The sequence below is a fragment of the Fragaria vesca genome, linkage group LG3 (genome assembly GCF_000184155.1).
Source record: "Fragaria vesca subsp. vesca linkage group LG3, FraVesHawaii_1.0, whole genome shotgun sequence".
Taxonomy (NCBI): domain Eukaryota; kingdom Viridiplantae; phylum Streptophyta; class Magnoliopsida; order Rosales; family Rosaceae; genus Fragaria; species Fragaria vesca.
The window spans coordinates 12,904,555-12,925,524 of record NC_020493.1 but is presented as its reverse complement, the minus strand read 5'-3'; the positions used below and the strand labels follow the sequence as shown (position 1 = coordinate 12,925,524).

At 38.6% G+C, this 20,970-nt stretch overlaps 1 protein-coding gene and 1 non-coding gene across 2 annotated transcripts; one reads left to right on the top strand and one right to left on the bottom strand.

Annotated features, from left to right (window-relative positions):
* Positions 1 to 769: 769 nt before the first annotated feature.
* LOC101305150 lies at positions 770 to 6,565 on the bottom strand. Its single transcript, XM_004294241.1, has 3 exons — positions 4,890 to 6,565; positions 3,107 to 3,353; positions 770 to 2,917 (listed from the first exon to the last, which is right to left on the bottom strand). Exons 1-3 carry the CDS (start codon positions 6,065 to 6,067, stop codon positions 1,034 to 1,036), a joined length of 3,309 nt encoding a protein of 1,102 aa, XP_004294289.1. The 5' UTR covers positions 6,068 to 6,565; the 3' UTR covers positions 770 to 1,033.
* A 5,919-nt stretch (positions 6,566 to 12,484) lies between these two features.
* LOC101304848 lies at positions 12,485 to 14,306 on the top strand. Its single transcript, XR_184238.1, has 4 exons — positions 12,485 to 12,738; positions 13,097 to 13,192; positions 13,362 to 13,434; positions 14,199 to 14,306. It is a non-coding gene; the product is annotated as an uncharacterized LOC101304848 (transcript).
* The last annotated feature ends 6,664 nt before the right edge of the window (positions 14,307 to 20,970 follow it).

The following is a 20,970-nucleotide window of genomic DNA, read 5'->3' as shown; positions in this document are numbered from 1 at the left end:
ACTTTATCAGTATCAAAGTTTCTGATTCCAATTTGATGTTGGCACACGGACGGTGGATTTCTTTTTGGCTCTTCTCCTTTGGTTTTCGCTTTCTTTGTCAAGCGTTATTCGATTTGCATGCGCAAAATGAAGTCTCGAGAAGTTTGGAGGTGCCAACTATATGTTATCTATAAGCTTTCATAACTAATTGATGTGATTCGTGTTAGATATAACCAAATGAAATGTTGTTAGATTAGTCGATATTCGAATATTTAGAGTAAACAGTCACAATTAGTAACCCTATATTAGAAAGATAAAGAGGATCACATTCGTAAAAATTTATCAAATACGAAAAATAATCCATCGAGGATTTGAGATGATAAAAAAGCGGAGAAGAATCTTAGTTAGAATATCAAATAGGTTTTTTGTGAATTTCATTTTCATAAAAAAAAATAATAATAATAATAAGGATGGGCTTAATTGTTCAACTTTTTTAGAAAGTGGAAATACAATCACTTTCTCCTCAAACTTTCAAATGCTGGTTTCTTTTTCATGAAGTGGGGAATATATTTTCAGTGGAAAGTTGGATCAAAATCCTCATGGTAATAGTGGGTAAGTGGGGAGGTGTGTGTACCTTTCTTCTTTTCTTGCTCCTACCTTTTTGTTTATAAAAATAGTGGGCTGCAAACCTTCAGCACTCTTCAAATTTGGGCTTTGGAAATGGTAAACAGTAGCCCGAACAAAATAAATATGAGAATTGAAAAGAAGTGAAGAACATGGAGAAGTAGGTTGAGGTTGCAAACTAGACTAGATGGATCATGAAGCAAACAATGTAGGATACATGTTACAACATAGGGTACAAGTTACAACCTAGACAACTAAGTGACTAACTCTCCAAGATCTAGAGGAATTTGCACATTCTTACAAACACAGAATGATTTACCCAAAAAATCATAAAGATTGATCAGAAAAACAAAAGCTTTTCTAATGCCAGATACTATATGCTAAGAGCTACATTATACATGTAATTACAGATAGCACAGTGAGCACAAAATTAGTTCAGACTAATTCTAGCAGGAAGGCAAACACCGGCAGTTTGCTCTTGCACCGAAAGTGCTCCACCGGCAACCAATTTTATTACAGAATGAGCAGTGAGACGATACCTCTGACGTGCTTCAGCAAGGCTTATGGAGAGAACCTGTTCAATCCAATCCTCCAATGCTCTCTTCTTGTCTGATAACCAACAAGCTGCAAGTAACTGAATCATGACTCTGGAGTCGATCTCCAGCTGATCCTCAGGTCCGTAGACTTTCTTAAATTCTTGGTTGATTTCCTTCACTATTTTCTCAGCAAGAGCATCGAAGTTGAATGGCTTTAAAACCACTGTTTCATCTACTTGATCAAGGAAGTCTTCCATCCAAGCTTCTGAGTTTTCGGAGATGGAGTCACTGTCATAGTCTCCACAATTCATTCCCTCATCTATCTCTTCAACAGGCAGATTCAGATCCAGAAAGGACCTTGATGCCTTGTTGCCCCGTTTCTGTAACTCTGAGGTTTCCTCTATGGCGGCACTGCTGTCAATCAGCTTTCTCTTATTTACAGAAGATGAGTTTAAGGTTCCTTCCCTTGATGCAATCCTCACATTCACACCCTTCATTTGGTTGGCATCCCCAATATTCACTATGTGCATTTGATACCTCTTGGCACCAAGTACCATCTCCTCTGAGAATTTCAGGGGTTCATTCTCCAAGTACTGGATTTTGCTGCCCTTTTTAGTAGCTGAAGTCATCACAAAGATCATGTTGTTAATGCTGATTTCTCTGCCATGAGAGTCTGGAAACTTGCCAGACCTAATGGCCTGGGACAAGTTACTTTGGGCCAGAAAATCAGCCTTATCTACATTTTCAAGGAAGACAACTGAATGGGGTCTCCTGCTTAATTCCCCGGCAACATAATCTACAGCCGTCTTACCCCTAAACTTCACATCATAATCATCTTGGGATTCCCATTGAAAAATAGAGTCAGAATCACATCCCCTCTCTCCCATGTCAACAGAGATTAAGCTTTCCCTAGTGCCAAACATAAGCTCGGCAAGTGCTACAGCGATTTTCTTCTTTCCAACTCTGTCGGGTCCAACCAAAGTCAGCCATATATCTTCTCTGACTTTTGAACCACGATGCCTTCCACCACCAGACGTGCAACGGGATATAGCTTGACTAATGGTGCATATTGCTTCATCTTGCCAGCCAACCTTTTCTGTGAGAACTCTCCTAAGTGACTTGATATCTCTTGGATCAAACTGCCCACCAAAATTAGATCCAGAGCAGGAAGAGGACTGGGTTATTTGATGTAAACTATTGTCACTTACTGCATCGAATTCAGCAGAAACGGAACCAGAGAGGCGTTGGCGACACTCTCTATGATCTTGTAACTTGGGATTGCTTGGTCCCTGACTAGTTGATGCATATAAGGTTCCCAATCCTAAATCTGTAGTCACTGAAGTTACAGTTGAGGATGACGTGCGATCAGTGGCAAGATTCATAGTGACGATAGGAAAAGGTGAACGGCAGGGGCTTCCCAGTTCAAGTTGCTGACCATTTGAATCTATAACTAATTGCTTGGTTTGTGTACCAGCATTTTCAGCATCAGAAGCTACTTGCATTAGTAACTTTTGTTTTGAAAGAAAACTCTTCTGCCTGTCCATCTGAAGGCAGAGATATTTTGCACTTTGGTTTTCCTGCATAGATGAATCTTCACCACTGCTTTCTCTTCTATCTGCAGCAATGTGAGAGCCCTCAGGAGATGCACCATGAGACCCAGCATGACAATTGTCCATGTTAGGGAATGATTGAGCATGATGAATTTTTCGGCAGATATCATTCCATTTCCTTTGCAGTCCTGATACTGTATCACTCAATGTCGTACTATCAGCTTTGGTCTGCAGTGAATAATGGAGAGCACTGTTACTCATTTATTTTCGAAATTAATTTGATGAATAACATATTAATCAAACCAATCATGAGAAGCGTGTGTTTAGCTTCACGTATATGTGTGTGCGTGCATGCTTGTGTGCACAAACTTAATGCCAACTTGAGCCATATAATTAAACTTTGAAGGGCGTACACACCTTTACGAGATCCACTCCCTTGCCAGTGTCAAGTTCAGTCATTTGCAACCAAGAAGGTGAGCTAGTTGAGCACTGATCACCTACTGTAATGGCTGATCCATCTTTCCAAATAGAAGCAACTTCTTGCTCATACTTCTCTGTGCACAGATGACAGCGTATAAAAGATTGATTTGTGATGCTCAGTGGATTTATAAAGTCGGAAGGTCCAGAGAAGAATCCCGCAAGTGGAACAAAGGACCCCAACAAGCTGTAAGTATATCATGAGTATGGAACTGTGAGACCCAACGAGCACAAAATAGTCAGAAGCTAAAGCATATGCCTTGAAGTCTTAAACATGTAAACATGCACACATACACAGCTTGCAATAGAACTAGCAAGTTAAACATCATAACATACAGGCATACAGCACATACAACATAGGGTACATATGACATATAGATAGACCAAGTAACACTCTGGAACTAGTGATTGCAGAATCATTAACCCCATAGTGATGGGTCGTCAGCTTCAAACCTACACTACTATATGTAGATAGACCAAGTAACAACAGATAGAAACTATAGCTTGCTGCAGAAAAATTCATAAACATCTTACAATCAAGTGAAAGTTACCGTATATAAGTCTAAAAAAGTTAAAACTACCAACAAAAAGACCGAAAGGCATGAATGAAACACACATTTTGAGCTCAATGAAACCAGCCCCGTGAATTTGGTTAAGAAAGAGCTATCAACCTTATTTTTTCATCATGAAACTTCAAGCAGGATAAAGTTCGGACAAAAAAACTTCCCACTAAACTTGACTTGCATACGTAGTTTACTTGTTCAAATACTGCTCTGTTCTCTAGAATATAAGACTGACATTTCATTAAAAAAATTATCATTGATCCAAGATTAACAGAATACAAATTTCTTGACTACCACTGGAAAATAATTTTTATAGAGAACTCGAGCATAATGTTCAACCTAATATTTCACATGAACAAGCCCCTTCATCTCAAACTCGAAGCAATAATATCAGTGACCCTCATCATGGTCAGGAAATGGAAAGTTATTGATGATCACTGGAAAACACATTTCACATAGTAAAAGCTTGAATAAATATTAATGTTATATAACATGAAATGAGCTCGTCATTTCAAACTTGAGGCTATAACAATAGTGACCCTGAATATGGTTAAAAAATGAAAAATTCTTGATGACTACCGGAACACACATTTCTCATAACAATTACTGATAACATGAGATGGACTATTTATCTCAAACTTGAGTGATAACAATTACTGATCTGGAACATGGTTAGAAAATGAAAAAACCTCGACTCCCGCAGCAAAAAAATCTCATAGAAAAATCTGGAACAATTACCCATCTTAAATCACATGAAACAAGCTTTTCAGCTCAAACTAGAGGCAATACTTGTGTCATTCAGAAGCGAATGTTTGTGTCTGATTTAATGATGTAAAGTATTTTATTTTATAAAATAACTGAAAACAGCAGTGACATCATAGTACAGAATCATGGAGGGTAATATAATGCAGCAAAGACTAGATGACAAAAGGAAAAAGACTACTAGTGTTACTAATCTATTCAAAAAAAAAGTTTCTATTTATTTTCCTGGAGTGATCAGATGGCAAAAAAAAATTATACAACCAGAAAACCAGAGTGATGAAATCAAGCAATACTTTCTTCTCTAAACACTATCCAAATTTTCACACATTATCCAAAGAAACAATAACAATCTAAACTCGAAAAAGGAGAAAAAACCAAAACTAGAGTTGAAGCATCACCTTGATTTAGAGTAAACTCCATCCACAGAAGCCTTGGAAGAGCTAATGGGAAGGAGATGAAGGTCCCAATCCTTCTCAATGGCCGGAAACCGAGCCAAAAGCTTCATATACATGTCATTACTCCCCGCTGCGCCGATCAACCACAGTTTCCCACTATGCATCTCAACCAACTCCTTCAATTGAACCACCACAAAGCTCAAAGCATCACTCACTACACCCTCATCAACCAAAGCCTTCACTTCGCCAAAATTGACTATCACACCGGCTCCATCCCCGGAACATTGCTCGGCCAAATGACTCACCTCCTTCAGCTTCGAGCTCATCTTCTCTTCACTCCCACCGTCCACCACAAACTCCGCAATTTCCTTTTCGAGAGTGACTACACCAAACCGACTAACTTCAGGAGGCAAGAGTGGTAACTTGCCTTTCTGTACAGCTGTCATGAAGCTTCCGAGAGCTTCGGCGGCGTTTACGCCGATGAGTAAGGGATTCTTCCCGCTCTTTCTAACTAACACCTCCCCGATTCTCTTGCAATTCTCGTCTCCCCTCTCCTCGATTCCCGCGAGCGGGAAAGGGAATCTCATACGGGCCGGGTCGGGATCCGTTAGATTGCAGAGGAAAATGGGCGGGACCAGAGCCCGAGAGAATCGATTTGATTGCGTCACGGGCGGGTGAACAATCGCGAGCTTTATGTCACAGCTCCGAAACCCGGCGTCGCCCAAGACCCGGCTCACAATCGGGTCGTCCAGAATCGACAAAATGAAGTGTTTGAGCTCCACCTTCAAAAGCGACGCCGTTTGCTGCTGGCTGTGAATCTGGTGCAGGTGGAAGCTCTCCGGGTGTCGCCTCTGGTTCGCCTGAGACCTCTTGATCGCCGCCATCAGTGAGTTCGACACCGGCGGCTCCTCTTGCGCCTTCGCCGACGGCAACCGGTCCAGCGACACCCCGACGCAGAGCTCCAGCGCCCGGAACTTGAGGCGTTGCGTGTACGCGCTGCTATTGGCGCGTGTACACGCGTCGCGGAGAGCAGACGAAGGAAGTGAAAGCAGAGCCGAAACAGCATGAAGCGAGGTCGTCTGGGCGTGGCTCCGCCTACGCGCCACGGCCACCGCGTCGTCCAACGCACGCGCCGCCTCCTCCGTCAAACATTGCCTCGCTGCGCCTACCGGCGTCGGCATCGCCGGCTAGCGAGTTGTGTAGTGTATGGATAAAATAATAAAGCACGAGACTTTTCTCCGAGAATGAATAAAGAAACGATTCTTGTGTGGAGATTTTGAAAGGGTGCGTCTGACTTGTGAGCAAAACCCACAAATAAAATATATGCCGGACTTGGTTTTATAAAATCTGAAACCTTTTTGGGAATAAACTAATGAAGATGGAGTAATCGGAAAACAAAAAAACTAAATGAAGAAGATAAAGAGTAAAGCAGAGAGAGAGAGAGATGAATGCTGGGGGAGTAAGAAGCAGGAGTTAGTTGCAGGGAGAGGAAGTAAGAGGAGGAGGAGGAGGTCTAATTTGGGGTGGTGGGGACGGGGATATAATACCAACAACAACAACAAGAGCAACACATGGTGAAAGAGAGCATAGCATAGATTCTCTCTTCTGCTTCTTCTTCTTCTTCTTCGAGTTCTTTTGTTTCTGTTATTGTTTACTTTGGGTTTCTTTTAGGGTTGAATACTTGAATGTTGGGCACTTTAAATTTTTGTGGGGGGATAGATACAGATGCCGTGTCCACCTATACAAATGGAGCAACCAGGCAGCCGTCGCTGTCGTAACTTTGGAGAAAAGAGAGAGGCCTTCAAAAGTGAGATTGAGCTTTCTGTTTTATAAACATGGTGAGCAGATGGTTAGAGTAGTTGATTAGGTGATTAATTTTGGCTAATCTCGTTTTGGTTTGGTCTTATGTCAAAACGGCCAATCTAGAGCAATGAGGCGGACTAACGATCGTAGAAATTTCAGTGAGCAATGAGGCGGACTAACGTTATAGCTGCGTTCCTAATTTCCTACTCATTTCTTGCATGTTGGTTTCATAAGCTTTTTGAATTCGAAGTTTAAAACTCTCACTTTCCTATAGAACTCTTGGAAATATAGCCACCAAAATTCATGAGATATTTATAGACCCCGATAGAAGGGATGGATTAGAAGCTATCACATTCCTTCGAAATGAATTAGCAACATTGTTACATTCCCTTCATTGGAAGCAAACTCGACGGTCCAACATAGGAGGCATAATAAGGAACCAGCTCGAAAACTAACCTTCTTAATCTGTAACTTTTTTTCTTCTGCTACATGAGAATTTGATTTATATATGTTGTTTGCACAATTGCACTTGATTATCTCTCAAGCCACAGGTTATTATAAGTTGACGTCTAACTAAATTATGTCACTTGTTTATCATGCTTATCTCTTATATAGTCATATATCAATCGCAAAGTGTAGATAACTAGATAAAGGTTCTAAAGGGGGAAGACAACTTCAGCTTGCATTATAGTAACAGGATATTAAGATAAACATGAGCACACAAACGTAATCGCATCAAGAAAAGAACCCAACTCAGACATATAATTATATACGAGATCTGTGGGAGGTGACCCGAGATCATATAGTCCTTCTCAGACAAAACCCAACTCGACCCAGTTGGCAAAAAACCTGGCCACACTCTGATCCTCTATCACCGTATCACGGGAATAGCTAGGGTTTCTTTGGTGCTTCTCTTTGCAGCTTTCCAGTTCCGAGATGGTTCAGAAACGTGAAGCTCAGAAACCTACTATATATGTGGGATCGGTTTAAAACCTGAAGCTCTGAAAGGCTGAAACAATACTGGCTACGAATAATGATATGGTTCCAAAGAAAACACAGCCAAAACCAAATATTGGTGGCCGGTGAGAGGTCGAGCTGGAGGGAGAGATATGTGTGATCTGAGATTTTGGGGAAGAAAAGGTATCTGATTTGACGTGCGTTTTTGTTTTGCTGTGGGTTGTCTTTTCATTTCAACAGAAACCCTAATTTTCCCTTGTATTCTAACTTAGTCTTCTGATTGTGTTTTACTTCGTTTATATTCTTATTGTTAATGTCATATACCATTTTCGAGAGGTCCATTTCTGGTTTAGATTTCCAAATCTACAAGAAGAATTTTCGCTTAACTGTTACTTCAATAATACACGTCATCATCGACTTCAAGATAGAAATTAGGAAAGTCCAAAAACTGTTCTTGAATTATTTACGGATTTAAAAGACATTTTAGGACGTCATGTTCATAAACGATCACAACATTTGGACTGTATAATACGTTCGACAAGTTATTGAACCAATGTGCATATTATTATTCGGTCTAGTGAATAATAATTATTCGGTTATTGAACCAATGTGCATATTATTATTCGGTCTAGTGACATAATCACTTTTTTATAAGTGAGAGAGGTCATGAATTTAACTCATAAAAGACTTTTTATAGTATTTAGGTTGTGTAATTGATAAGAAAAAAACTATTAAGCCAATGTTATAATTATAGACAAAATTGCTAGAAAAATTAAGTGGCTGAACTCAAAAGTGATACTAATGTTACAATTTAACTACCTGATTTCTAAATCGATCTTTTATAAAGCATCTAGCCATTTACACTCTTTGATAAAAATGCACCATAGATCAGGATTGGAGCAAAACTGTCACTATCTTAAAATTGGAGTGTCATTAGCGGTCCTCTAAAATTAACAATCATACCCGCGAAATCATATCATTCAATAATTCAATTTAACATCGCAAGTTCTATCATTCAACAATTCAATTTTACAGCGCAACATCTATCAACGGCCCTACTAGCTGTTTTGATCCTAAAGTTTTCAGCCAAGTCATATTTCGGGACATAAACCTACCCTAGAAGCAAACTAGAATTAATCAAGGACACAAACCCTTCATGTGAACAATAATCACTATCAACATCTTTATTCATACATGAACGAATGAATGTGTATCACCCACCCTTTTCTTTCATTCCTTTCTCTCTCCTATAATGTTGGAGTTGATGTTAATGGATCCAAGGGCTCCTCTCCCACACATCACAATCACTTTCGTATATTTGGCATTACCATTACCCTTTCACTCACTAGAGAGTCGTTCGATTCGCCCCACCACACAAAAAGCCCTCTGCTCGTGACAGCTTCTTTGGATTTGCATGATTCAACTTGCAAGCTCTGAGCAGTGGTTCCAACTATTCACCCTCCCGAAAGGATTCGTAAAGATTTGCACAGATATTTCTTTTAGGCTAATAAGGATTCTAGCAACTTTCTCATTTAATTGTCCAATATTATTTGATGACCGTTGAAAAAACAACGCTATGATCATGAGGCATGTTGAGTGACGATAAAATTTAGTCTGTATACATCAACGAGTCTATTGTGAGTCAAACTCATAAACTTTTACTTACAAGAGAAGACTTATCCCACTAAATCAAATGGTACTGGACAAAAAATGATTGAACAAGAAGATACGAAAAAAAATATTGTTAGCATTTCTCTTATCTTTAGTGTAGTAGACTAGATTAAAGATCAACTTTCATTGATGAAGACATAGAATAAGATTTCTTGACACCATTGTTGTTTGTTTTTGAAGGTGGCGAAAATCATAGTATGCTTCAAAGAGATAGTTCAGAAGCTAAGAAAAGATAATTTAGAGCATATTCAGTTGTATTGTTATTTTTTTATTTATTTATGAAATTTGTCAATTTTTGAGATAAATAAGAACTCAAACAGTATACCTAAACGATTGCTAAACAAAACTGCTAAATTTGTCAACTGAGTCATGAATCGCTAAAACAAAACCTATATCTGTTTTCCCATTTTTGCCCATGTGTCAGCTTATGATTTGTTAAAACATATCACATAGCTTAACTATAACGGCTCACGCAAAGTTGTTATGTTGATAAATGCTCTAATGTTGTGCGTAGTTTAATTATAGTAAGATTCTTTTATCACAACTTCATGCTGACAAATTCTTAACCTATACTCTACCGACTTATGAAAATATGATTTTCACTTGCTTTTTGATAAATTTTTGGACAACTTCAGGACTTTGTCCGCATGTTGAGAGATATATCAAGTAAAATGAGCTTAAAACAGTAGACAAAAAGCATTTCATAATATTCAAAGAAAAAAATACGCAAACGATACTATCAACAAAGACCGTTTCAAAATATTCAACAAAAAATACGCATAAATGATATGGTCGATCAAAAGCATTTAATAATATTCGATAAAAAATTACGCATAAAACATACGTAATAAAATTTAAATGCATCAACGGTTGAAGATCGCACACAAGCAACTTTCGCTCGCCTTTCTCGCCTAAAGGCACGCGCAAGTGGGGATTTTGGATGCATTTTTAGTGGCTTTTCTCAGTTGGTGGTGACTGGTGATAATAATAGAGAAAACGTGTCTCAATGGGACTGAGATACTGAGAGTTGAGATTTCTCATTTGAGAGCATAAGATTATTTTTTTTGCACAGAATTGGTCATCAATCTCACTTTCTGTTGAAACAAAGTGGCTTTTGCCTAATTTGGAATATCTGCATTTGTTCCGCTTCCGGTTCCATTTGCTTCTTTCTACTAAAACTACTCTCTACTTCTTCTCTTTTAATCCAGCCAAACCAACCAACCACACTATGTTGCCAAAACTTCCCAAATCTACTACTCCATGGATTTTTTAATGATGCAAAGAAAACTTGAATTACCCAACACAAAAGAAAAGGAACTGGATTGGTCTGGTCTTCTGGTGAGCTTTCTTTTCAAACAAGAGATGTAAAGAAATAGGTTGGGGTTGCAAAAGTGATGATGTTGACTATTCCTTTAGGCTAAAAGTCAGAGGTTTGCACTCATAATTATTGATATGAATCACAAGGATCATGGCATCATTCTAAGTGTGTTTCTTACTGTTGTTGAATAATGGACATGTACTCAAGAAGGCTGCAACCCACCACAATCCAGCCAGGTGGGTAACTATCAACACCAAAGTGCTGCCAGGTGCTGAAGCTTTATGCTCAAGTAATCACACAAATCACACAATCTCAGATGATTAGTTCTAACTTTTGAGGAAAGGAAAAGAAAAATATGAAGATGGGAAAAATAAAATTTCAAATAATATAATGTGAAACTAAGAAACACAAAAACTGATCTTAAAACATTGCAAACAAAATGAATAACGCTAATTCGGTAAGTAAATCTAAGTAAATCACAATTTAGGGAATCACCTATTGCCCTATCTTAAAGCTGATTTTCTCTTTTTTTGTGTGTGTGAATGAAATAGTCGCATTATAACCAATTTAGAGAATTACATGGATATAATGTAGAGTTAAGTTATCATTCTATATAGTCTTTTGTGGGGATCAATGTTTTAAAAGGCTAAGGCGTAGCCGAGGCTATGGAGCGAGAGTCTCACCAAAACGTAAGCCTTGAGGCGTAAGGCGTAAGAAGGCGTAAGCCTTTTGAAAAAAAATAAATTTCCTGCTATATATAACATATTCACAAATCACAATGAACCACACATTATCACAGAAATAAATTCACAAATTCACAATGAACTACACACCAGATGATTGATCACTCTATCACAAATTCACAATGAACCACACACATAGCTCAAACATTTATCTTTCTCATTAAGAAAACACAATTGAATCGGAAATTCGGAATGATGTGCGTACCTCGAATCAATGATGAGTTAGTGACCGAGGGAGGTGGTGGTTTGAGGGTGCGGCCTCGGCTTGGAGGGTGAGGCGAGGTGGTGGTTTGAGGCGATTGCCAGGCCTCGGCTTGCAGAAGACATCGAACTGGTGGTGGTCAGGAGAGGGAGAGGGAGGTCAAGAACTGGTGGTGGTCGGGAACAGGAGAGGGAGGTCGGGAAGTGGTGGTGGTCAGGAACGGGAGAGGGAGGTCAGGAATTGGTGGTGGTCGGGAACGGGAGAGGGAGGTCGGGATTTGGTGGTGGTCGACTGGTCGCGAACTGGTGGAGAAGGAGAGGGAGAGGGAGATCGGGAGAGGGAGAGGGAGAGGGAAAGGGAGGTCGGGAATTGGTGATGGTCGCGAACTGGTGGAGAAGGAGAGGGAGAGGGAGATCGGGAGAGGGAAGGACTGAAGGAGGGACTGAGGGTGGCGCACGAAGATGTGTGCCTTATTATTTCAGTCAAACTAAAACGACCCCGTTTTCTTATCAGACTAGGCACACGCCTTATGCGCCTTAGGGTGCGCTTTGTGTGCCTTTTGCGCCTTGCCTCGCCCCTTTTGCGCCTCTGCGCCTAACCAGCAAAACACAAGGAATTTTCCTTGCGCCTCGCGCCTTTTAAGTCTTAAGCGCGCCCGAGGAGCGTTTTTTAAAACACTGGTGGGGATAACATCTTGTTTTTAAGTTCATCAAAATTGAATTGCTTATATGTCAAATAAACTGATTCAACTGGTTTCACACAACGTAGTTCGCTTAGTATTGCTCCAAACAAAAATTTGTTTGAAGTTATAAAGTTATAAAAACATATCAGAATTCACACCTTAATTTTTTCTAAGGTAAGTAGGTAACAGAGTCGAGCTCTAATTAACGTTACTGCGTCAAGGTAGATACAAGTCGGAATTAGGGTGAGTTTAGGGCCCAAGATCCAAGTGATGACTAGTATGAGATACCCGTATATAACAACGGGTCGGGTATGGGTAATACGCGAGGTACCCATAATTTATTTTTGAAAAATCAAACCAGGTTTGAGCATCGCTGCGAGCTGCGACCATCTTCGTAAGTTCCACCTTGTCTCCTCTCTCTCCAATTCTTCTATCTCAACCTCGCCGGAGATCCGGTTCTCCGGCATCTTTCTCGGGTAACTACTTCACTTGAATCTCTCATCTTTGATAATGATCAATTCTGGGTTCTCTCTCTCATAGTTCTGGGTTTTATTCTTTAGCTTCTAAATCATTCATTTCAATATTTCACTTTCTGTTTCAATTATTGAAATTTGATCCAATCATTTTTAACCCATTTAAAGTTAATCTACCTTTGAATTGATCTAAATGTTTCCATCATGTTCAATTTTGCATGTCGATATTTCACTTCAAATCTCTTCTGCTTATCTGGTTAGTTTGGAGTTTGGATCAACAATCTAACTGGTTTCTCAAATTTCAGCTCTTGGGAACCAAGTAGAATATGAAACTGATAGTTTTATGATTTGTGTGTGTAAGGTCGTGGATCCATGAATTGGGTTCAACGTAAGATCTATCTTTACAATGTCACTTTTGGGCTCTATATGTTGGATTGGTGGGAGCGTTATCTCTTCAGTATCCTATTTACACCTTTTTCTTATGTGTTTTGTAGTTGTGAAAGCAGATAGGTCGGAACTTTAATTACTATGTTTCCCACCATTCTTGATCAAATTTAGAAAAGGATTCTCTCATATACTGTGAGCAGTTATAGTATTTGCACTTGTGAATTCCTTAATCTTGACAGATACTTTGGTCCTGGTATTGATGTGGTTCATCTTTTACAACGGCTCGCGGTATTTAACAGAGTTTTGCAAGAGGTAGCATTCAAATTATTTTCTCAATGTTGCAAGGTGGTATTGTAATTCTTAAATTATATCAGAACATATACATTCCTAATTCTGCACTAGTGATGTAATTGGATTTGAATCATTTGATGGTATAACTGAAAATATATCATAATATGTAGTTTCACAGCCATTTAGAACGGAAGCTTGTTACAATCATTGACTCCCGCCTTTTTCCCTTATATTTTGTTTTTGGTTGTGGACTTGTGGCATTGAGATTTTTCCTATCATGTTGAGTTTCACCTCTCCCCAATAATCTACTTGTCTATTAGCAAAACTAAGTTCCTTGCAGCCACTTGATCCTCCTTGATGAAGTTTTCAACAGCTGAACATACAAAAACCACCTCTCGTCAAACAATTTGCGTGACTTTTCTACCTTTCACTCTGTGTTCTAAACTGTGTCAGTTAAAATCTAAATATGTACTGAGGTTAAACTCCTGTGTGAACTCCACTTGCCCAAAAAGACTAGCCTAAATTGGAGAGGTGCCTTTGAGTCAGTAGAGTACCCTCAAGTTTTGTCTAGAACATCAATTTTTAGTTGTAGCTTTCAGGTTACATTAATACATTTTGTTTGGTTGTGTTCTTCACGAGTTTTTCAGTATAAGTAATCAGTTCAAGAACTTCACTAAAATGTAGTGTGATGCATTTTATTGTCCTTTCAGTTGGTCTATCAGATGGGTATGGACCTTCCATGACTTAAACTGCTGTATTTAACTTTTCGTCCATTATAATTTCAGGCAGCTATGGTGAGGACTGCAAAAAACATCAACCTGTAATGTTCAAATTTGTGAAGTGATTGAGGATTTGAATGCAGCTGCAGCTTTTTTTTTTTATTTTTTTTTTATTTTTATATTTTTAAAGAGGATCAATAGTGGTTCCCCACTTACCCCCAGGAGACTCGAACCCGCGACCTAACGGATGCAGGCGAAGCAGCTTACCACTTACTACTTAGTGTTTCCTTTGACTTGTGAAAATGTTGACCCTGATTAAGAACAACTTGCTTGTACTGCCCATTTCTACACCATTTGGTTGTGTTTTACGCTTACATTTACTAAATTCAGCTTATCCAAGGCTTCCCTGCTCTATCTCCTGATTGAATTATCTGAACAGGGATTATCGTTCTTGGTTATGACCACAGCACACTATGTCTTGTCTCGTCCTTCCTGAAACCTTTTGTTGCTCTCACTCTCTTTGTTCTCTTGCTATAAAGAATTTTTGCAATCTTTTCTCATAAAAGTTGGTCATATTCCTTTCTCTATTATCACTTTCTAATAAGCAATGTAAGAACGAATCGAGGGGTTTGTTTTTGGTTACGTTCAACTACTATGCAAGAGAGTTATAAGCTATGTTGTATTGCATCAAATTCTGATTTGATCTTCTACCTTATTCACTTACTAATCTCCCATTTTCATCATTTGGCTTTAGATAGCTTTACAGAGTTTAGCAAGAATTGTTCAAGGGACATGTCACATAAGATCTTGATGGACAAACCACTAGTGTCCTTTTGATTTCCAACCAGATCATGAAACTAGTTTCCATATTCGAAGTTTTAAACACTAGGTTCATCTCTCTTGGTGTGGCATGTATAAAGTTAGGGAGACAATCATGGAATACTGGAATATGGGGGAAACTGGGATTATCCAAACAAAGAGAAAAACTTGTTGGCCACTAATAAACAAGCAGATGTACTGTGGTTTCATTACAAGAACCCCAATACATGAAAGATAAGATTAGCGGATTAGGGTTCGATCGTGATTTGACACCATTGTCGGAGTTGTCCTTGTAAAAAGGACTGGAACGGTGACTGTATAGAGCAAACTCAGCAAGGTGGGGGAGATTAAAAGGAAGTCTTGATGAGTCTGTGTGTGGGGACCAAATTCTATAATCTCCACAAAGAGAGAAAGAGAGATCTCTCAAATATATGATGGATTTCCAAAGTATACATGCAAGATTCTTCATGAACATATTCAACCTCCCACTCACAATGTGGCTGAATAATACTATATAGATGTGCATAGTGCATATGATCTGTAACATCAATTACTTTTTTTAATTTTTTTTATCATATAATAACTTCATAATTCGAACTCACAACCTCTCGCTTACTAAAATGAGATAATGTCACTAAACCAAATGGTACTGGGCAGTGGTTCACTCATTTTTGGTGTGAATATGCTTCATTTATTTTTATTTTCATATTTTATTATTAAACATTTAATTGAATCAAATTGTATGATCGTTCGACCTAAAAATTTTAATTTGAGAAATCAAAATCCTACATATATTATTGAATCATTTGAGACGAGAGATACAACCTAATGGATGGAGAGCAACATAAAATGAACTATCCATAGGAGAAGACTAGTACAATCCTAGTATACCGAACCAAAAACTTCTCTCACTTGGTTGTCAATTTGCAATTGGGAGGGTTCTTTTTTATTTGAGAGGTAACTAGGCCATAACTCAAAATCTTGATAATTGAGGTTATTTTATGCGTGATTCAAACATGAATAAAACTTGACAAAATGAGCCTGGTGTAGGAGCTAAAGACGCATTACGGTGAGAATCAGATGAGTTTTTAAGAATGGGTTTATGGAAAATATGGTTTTTGCTTGAAGGCCTGAGAGATTGAGTGTGTAAAGAGGATTTTACGTATGTTGCATGATGTCCCTTTCATCTCCAAGTCCCTCTTTTTATAGAGTTCAATTGGAAGATTTTGGAGTGACTCATGACGTTTAGTCGGTTGTGTAAAAGGCTTCCTTCCATAAATACATGATTTCTGCCTTAAAATCTGGAAAAGAAAAACTTACTTGAAAATCTTCTGAAAGGGTCGACTCCATGCAAACTACAAACTTACAATAGTGACGTTTGTAGGGACCGAAAATCAGGAACGAGGTAGACGAGGTGACTTGGAATTTTCTAAACTCGTTATTTGAGGATGAAGGAATCACTTTGAAACCAACCACACACCTTCTTCTTTCATAGGTCGGAAAATATAGTTTCCTTTTAATAAGATGTGAATTGTTGCGGGAGACAAAAGGTTGGAGAACTAGGACGAAGAAGAAAGAAAGAGGTTTGAGCTTTTTATGCAAAAGAAAGATGTTGGGCTAATCCTTTTGGGTTTAGAGAATAGGTGGTATGATACTCTTACTTTCATAATTTCGTCATCTATTTAAGTCGGTAAGACCGAAATTATTAACGATGCTAAATCGTAATCTCATTGTTTCGTTTTTCTTTAGTTTGCAATAACTCGGGAGTTTAACCGGAAATGAAATCTTGTTTTATGATACTTTTTTTTGACTCAATGACCAATCCCCCAATTGGTCCTATATATACATGTGACTCGTTACTTAGATGACACGTTTACTTACTTGGAATGAAATTTATCATGAATGAAAGACGGAAGGAATGAAAGATAGAATGAAATCGTATGTGGAGATTTCAATTCCATTGAGCTGTTTACCTACCCTATGGAATTAAAATATGAATGTAACTAATTATGAGTTCTTTGTCGTTTTGATTGTCTCAGTTGATAAGTTATGTATAATCAACAAACCAAGATGAACTTTTTGTTTTTGGAGAAGAAGATGGACTATATATTTCAATTCATTGTATTGATTGTAATCATGTGGTTACATATTAATAATATAATACAGAGGCTATGTGTGTGCTTATGTATATTGGAATCTCGTCCTTGCATAAACGCTCTTCTATCATGATTTATCAACATCATTTGGACCTAGTACTAGCATTTTGAGTGTATCTCAAACCGCAAGATGCAAAGGGTTGAACAACAAAATTAAGGCGCCATACTTTTATACTTTTAAGTAATACTATATTTAAATCAAACAAACAATTTTATAAATAAAAAATTAAACAACTTCAACAAATAGTATATTATTAACATATAAAAAGAAGCTTGAAGAATTTTTTTTTTTTTTTGAAATAACAACAAATTCCTCAATATTATTAGCATATTAAAATTAAAGAGGGTATTTTCGGCATAAAAGTTGATTCCTAATGGTGTCATTCCTAAACTCACCTCCCCCTTAGTATTACAATTCCGTGTTGTTAAGGAATCGATTTCTTATTAGGAGGTGGGACCCATATCAATTCCAATTCCATTATGTGTAAGTAAACGCATGAATTCTCTTTTGTCGGAATCATTCCCTCACTTCTTAATTCTATTCCAAATCAGTAAACATACCAAATTGACAAAGTAGAGGAGTGCAATGACATCCATTACAAGAGCATATCTCATCATACTTGACCCCTGTGCATGTTAGTGAGAGACATTGTTCTCACCACGCTATCTAACAAATGCATAGTTGATAAGGTTTAGCTTCCGGTGTCAGCATCACCTGCCCAAAGACCTATCTCTTTGTTAATGTTGGATCGCATATTTCCATTAGGCCAATCAACTAAGTTGATATCCATCAACAAAGGGTGGTTCGATAGTAGACTCATTATTCCACGTCCTCATGTACACTAGTGTAATACCTGTAGAGATCTCTATATAGATTAGATTTGACATTGAGGCGTCCCCCAATGATAATCACAATTTAGACTTCATGAGACGGATTACTGATCAATATATCAGGTTTTGCCAATTTCTTCCCAGTGCGAGAAAGTATCGAACCTAAAGGCCTCCCTCATTTTGGGGAGCCACACAGCCTTGTGACACCAATTTGGCCACTATATGACATCACTATATCACCATCCATGGTGATGGCGTCAAGACCAATACCTTTTGGTCGCGTCTTGTCCTCTTGATAGGACATCAATCCTTGCAGACATATTTGCAGCATGTGATTTCGTCACTTTAACATTTAAAGCATTTGAGATCAAGATGAGACTTAGTGGGGACAAACCACGATAAGTCACGTCATTCCACTTGAACACTTGTGTTCTTATCTCCCCCTAACGGCGGGAATACTGTCTCATCAAAGTGACAATCCGCAATATAGCGGTGAAAGAGATCGTCTGACAAGGTTTCTATATAGGCGGATTAAATAGTTGGAGGTTCATATCTAACCAACCGAAGTACTTATTCATCTCAAATGACCCATCATTATACGCAGTGACAATGCGATTTGACATCTAGAAATAACATATAGCCGAGCTCAAAGATTGGAGATCCTTTTCAATCCTACCGAGCTCAAGGATTACAATTTCGTGTCAATCCTCGACACAGTTATGAGTTGTAGTACAAAAATATTCAATGATGGTGGGTCGTAGATGAATAGTAAAACTGCATGCAAATATTGCATAGCCCCAAGACGCAATAGAAAGATTGGCGCGCATCAATAATGTACAAGCGACAAGCAAAAGTTGATTGGTCCTAGCCTCGGTGAGACCGTATTGCGTGTGAACATGGGATACAAGACACTTCAACTTATATCCCAATAAACTTCTTTAAAGAATGGGTAGTGAACCCGTAGAAGTATAAGCAACATAAACAGTAGATAATAGTGTAACACGTGACCAGTATGTTAACACTTCAACCAACACCATAAAACATAAAAAAGTGTTCGCAAGTTGGTTGTATCGATCTACATAATTTGATGTAAGAATGAAATGTTCACTTTTGTGTCATTTAGCATAGAAGGGTCTCACTCCTAATTTAGCTAAAAAAATAGGCTTTTAAAACGAGTAATGAGCATTGTAGGGGCCAATGAGACATCGAGGGAGGGTCGGTGCATCTCAATTGCTTGAGGAATTAACCGGACGGCCTCCGAAAAGTTGGAGCCATGTTCGGGGGACGTCAATGCCCCCAAGGTACCGCCATTTACAACCATGGCGTCACCATCATGCTTCATGATTCATGATGAAGCTAGATCCCGAATGTCTTCGTTTTGAGCGGAAGAATGGAGGTCCATGAGAATTTCTTAAAATTTGGATCATTATGTCTCTTCCAAGATGACCGATTTAGTCAAACCAAAGCCTATATGAGTCGGTGTCCCAAATATCATGTTTGGCGACAACATGTGATTCAATATTCGAATCATAGTGACATATAGTCCACTAGATTGACTCATGAACTTCTCCACGATGCGGTTCAGTCCGCATTCATAAGAAATTATACACAAAAGAATTCTTGTTCATTCTCACAATGTGTTTTCAAATGAAAACTGTTAGCAGGAATGTCTTTAAAGCTTAACATGATTCGGTTGCTTCTCAATGAATAGAGGGCATCTGTGACGTTGATCATGGTGCCATGAGGCATCAAGATTCAAGCTAGACCGCGTCCCTGAATGACCGATATGATTCAATTATTGTAGTCACAGAAGATTTACAAAAGACACAAAATCCAAAGATAGTTGCTGGTTCCTTAGAATGTTGTGGATAGTTCCACTATTTGCGAGACACTCAATATCTTTATGAGACAGATCTACAAAATGGAGTAGATAGGAGAATTAATATTTCCACTTGAACCATTTAGAGAGATTGAAAGAAGCTACGAAAAACTACAATCCCGAGAGTGTATAAAAATTTCCACGCAAAATGACCTTTGCGCACTAAAATAGCCATAACTTCTTCGTTAAAATAGATATGGACAAACTGCAAAAAGTTCTGAAAACTAGATTCGTAGGGCTTTGCAATGATATAAAGCTCACTATCTGGTTCGTCCGGAGCTGTTCACAAAGCTCAAACGAAGTTGACTATCCAGAAGGGACATATTGCTGTTTTTCGCAGAATTGGCATGTGCGAAGCTATGAAGCTTACAGATGGCATGCGGGCATAAGCCGAAGCCAAAATGACGTGTATATGATCAAAATCAAGTCATTTCGGTCGTTCCAAGGTCATAAACCCCATGACTAGTTAGCAAAAGCTCCCTAACATGAACATAAACTAACTCAGAGGACCTAGATGATTCGATCATGATGATGATTGTCCGGTTTTGATAAGTCTTCAACGTCTTTTGCAAGACGACTATTGGTTAATAGCGTAGGGGGAAACCAAGATCAAAAGCTTTCGGTAACTCCAAGTTAGCATGACCAGACATGTCCATGGAGGGTCAGTAGTGCGAGGCACATGTAAACCAGTATCTTCTTAATTTCAGACAATTTTAAGACATCACACTGAGCTTGGATGAGCCTAGTTGAACAGTTGATGATGAAAAATCCGCTATAGGGTAGAAGACTTAACCGGAAAACACGTGGACGATCCTCCTTGAGGATGCGGTGCCATGAGTCACCTTCAAAGGAAGGGACCAAAATCGGCACAATATGCCATGTTTCTAAGGACGATGTAAAAATGTACATCTTGTTTGTAAATCAATACGAACTATAAGAAGAGAATAGTTTCATAACTTCGAAAAAATTCTCAAGGCATTCATTATTGCTAATGTGAGTACATAGACGAAGGACGTCGATACGATGCCTTATTACATATAGCTTGGAAAGAAAATCAAAGTCGATCTAGCCGATGACGTTAAAGTTAGGGGTAGCTGGAGTTGGATCCGAATCTTTGAAATCCGCGATCATGAGAATGACGTTCTTGTCCTCG

Coding starts and splice junctions, on each gene's coding strand:
- LOC101305150 (XM_004294241.1), bottom strand. CDS start 6,067: ATGCCGACGCCGGTAGGCGCAGCGAGGCAATGTTTGACGGAGGAGGCG. Junction 3,354..4,889: donor GGAGTTTACTCTAAATCAAG/GTGATGCTTCAA, acceptor ATATACTTACAG/CTTGTTGGGGTCCTTTGTTC. Junction 2,918..3,106: donor AGGGAGTGGATCTCGTAAAG/GTGTGTACGCCC, acceptor TATTCACTGCAG/ACCAAAGCTGATAGTACGAC.